The sequence below is a fragment of the Austrofundulus limnaeus genome, unplaced genomic scaffold, assembly GCF_001266775.1.
Source record: "Austrofundulus limnaeus strain Quisiro unplaced genomic scaffold, Austrofundulus_limnaeus-1.0 Scaffold1695, whole genome shotgun sequence".
Taxonomy (NCBI): Eukaryota; Metazoa; Chordata; class Actinopteri; order Cyprinodontiformes; family Rivulidae; genus Austrofundulus; species Austrofundulus limnaeus.
In genome coordinates, this window is record NW_013954097.1 from 16,501 (window position 1) to 18,813 (window position 2,313).

Below are 2,313 nucleotides of genomic sequence, written 5' to 3' on the forward strand. Positions count from 1 at the left end.
ACACACACACACACACACACACACACACACACACACACACACACAACAGTTGTTTGTTTGTTTGTTTATGAATGATTCCTGCTGGAGATGATTGTAAACACACTGATAAACACACTTCAAGCTACGTTTCTCTATAAAATCTAAAGAAATGGAGAAATTATGGCTGAATGAAACTTTCAGAAGACGCTAAAACTGAGGTACTGAAATAAAAAAAAGGCAGAACACTAGCTAAACGCTAAAAGGGCTAAACATTGGCTAAAAAGAGGAGAGCATTACCTCAAAGCTAAAGGAAGCGGAACACTAATTGACTGACTAAAAGTAGCAACAGATGAGCTAAAAGCTAAAAATAAAAAATGTTTAGCTTTAAGCTAAAAGTAGCAAAATACTAGTAGATGCAGCAAAAGTTTAGCTAAAAGTAGCAAAAACACTAGCTAGAAGGTAAAAATAACAGAAAGCTAACTGTAAGGTGAAAGCTAGTTAAATGTACCAGAAGTTTGCTAAAAGTAGCTAAAGGCTAAATTAAAGTAGCAATAAGTAAACTAAAAGTAGCAAAGGGCTGTCTGAAAGTAGCTAAATGATAAATGAAAGTACCAATATGTCAACCAAGAATAGCAAAAAGCTCTCAAAGTAGCTAAACACTAAATAAAAATAGCAATAAGTAAACAAAAAGTGGCAACATGCCTTCTAAAAGTAGCTAAAGGCTGTTTAAAAGTAGCTAAAGTCTAACTGAAAATAGCAAACGGTAAACAGAAGGTAGCAAAAATTAAACTGAAAGAAGCAAAAGTTTCACTAAAACTAGCTAAAGGCTGAAAGTAGCAAGAGGTTTTCTAAAAGTAGCTAAAAGCTAACTAAAAGCAGCTAAAGGTTAACTAAAAAGAGCAAACGCGTAGCTAAAAGTAACATTATGGTGCCTTGAAACTAAAAAAAGATTAGAAGACAAACGTGGAGCCAGAGGCTGAAACAGATTTAAAAAAAAGAACAACGTTAATTGTTTTTAAAGGAATATAAGAGATTTGTGTGTTTTTCTGTGGGTGAAAATATTTAAAAATAAAGTTTAATGTTTTGAAAATTATAAAAGTTGCAAAGCCTCCGCCCTTTAGCTGCTGTATGAGCTGGATGTTGTGACTTAAAAACAACTAAAACACCTGTGCTGACTCAGCATTAAGTGAATGATCCAGTCCACATCAGGCGGATCTTGTTGTTGGTGTGTTTGTGTTACATGTTTGTGTTTGTGTTACATGTGCTTATGTTTGTGTTACATGTGTTTGTGTTCAGGACCTGGACCCGGTCTTTGAAGAGGAGTCCAAACCCATCTACTGTCAGGGCTGTCAGAGCGTTTCCTTCTGCAGCTTCACTCAGAACAGCCTGCTGGTCGTCTGCTCCAAGTACTGGAGGGTGAGTGACCTCACCGCTGCCACGCCCATCTGATGACGTCGCGTCTGAAACCAGCGTCCATCTTTGTTTTTGTGGGTCAGGTGTTCGACGCGGGCGACTACTCGCTGCTCTGCTCGGTGCCCAGCGACAGCGACCAGTCGTGGACCGGAGGAGAGTTCGTCTCAGCCGACAAAGTCATCATCTGGACCGAAGACGGCTGCAGCTACATCTACAAGCTGCCGGCCAGGTGAGCCTCGCAGCGTAGCTTTCAGCTGCTGTTAGCTGCTGTTAGCTCAGCTGTGAGAGCGAGCTTTTAATGATGTTGTTGTGTTTGCTCCTCAGCTGTCTGTCTGCCAGCGAACATTTCCGCAGCGACGTGGGCAGGACSAAGGAGGGCTCGGTCCCGCCCCTCATCTACAGGATCGCAGATCGAGCCGACAAACAGGTGAAACTTCTGCCCCGATCAGCCGAAATACTTTTATAAACCTGAAAACAGCCTTGAGGCTACAGCTTCAGCATCTACTTCTGCAAACTTTAAGCTGTTTTACTGTCAGTTTTGGTTTTTGTCACTTTAACTTTTCACAGTATTAAACTTTAACTTTTTTTCATTGAAACAAATGAAAATCAGCTAAAACTTTAGCTAATTTTAGTTTTTGTTTAGCTAATTTTAGGTTTTAGCTAGGATTTAGTTGGTTTTAGGATGTAGCTACAGCTTGACAAATTTTTAGTTTTTATCTAATGTTTTGCTAATATTACATTGCTGTTGAGCTAATGTTAGCTTTTAGCTTCTATTGWACTAATTTTAGCTATGAATTTGCTAAACTTCAGTTTTAGATACTGTTTCGCTAGTTTTAGCCACTGTGTTGCACCTTTTTTTTTAGTTTTCCTAAAATTATCCAATGCTTTTACTCATTTTTTATTTTAGCTTCTGTTGAGCTA

General features: G+C 38.9%; 1 protein-coding gene across 4 annotated transcripts in view; it reads left to right on the forward strand.

Moving 5' to 3' along the window:
- LOC106536125 (WD repeat-containing protein 7) overlaps nt 1-2,313 on the forward strand; it is a 14,300-nt gene that overhangs the window by 3,634 nt on the left and 8,353 nt on the right. For all 4 annotated transcript variants that reach the window (XM_014033321.1, XM_014033320.1, XM_014033322.1 and 1 more), the window contains exons 7-9: nt 1,276-1,395; nt 1,476-1,621; nt 1,717-1,819. In XM_014033321.1, coding sequence (XP_013888775.1) covers nt 1,276-1,395; nt 1,476-1,621; nt 1,717-1,819 — 369 coding nt within the window. The remainder of the gene's footprint in view (nt 1-1,275; nt 1,396-1,475; nt 1,622-1,716; nt 1,820-2,313) is intronic.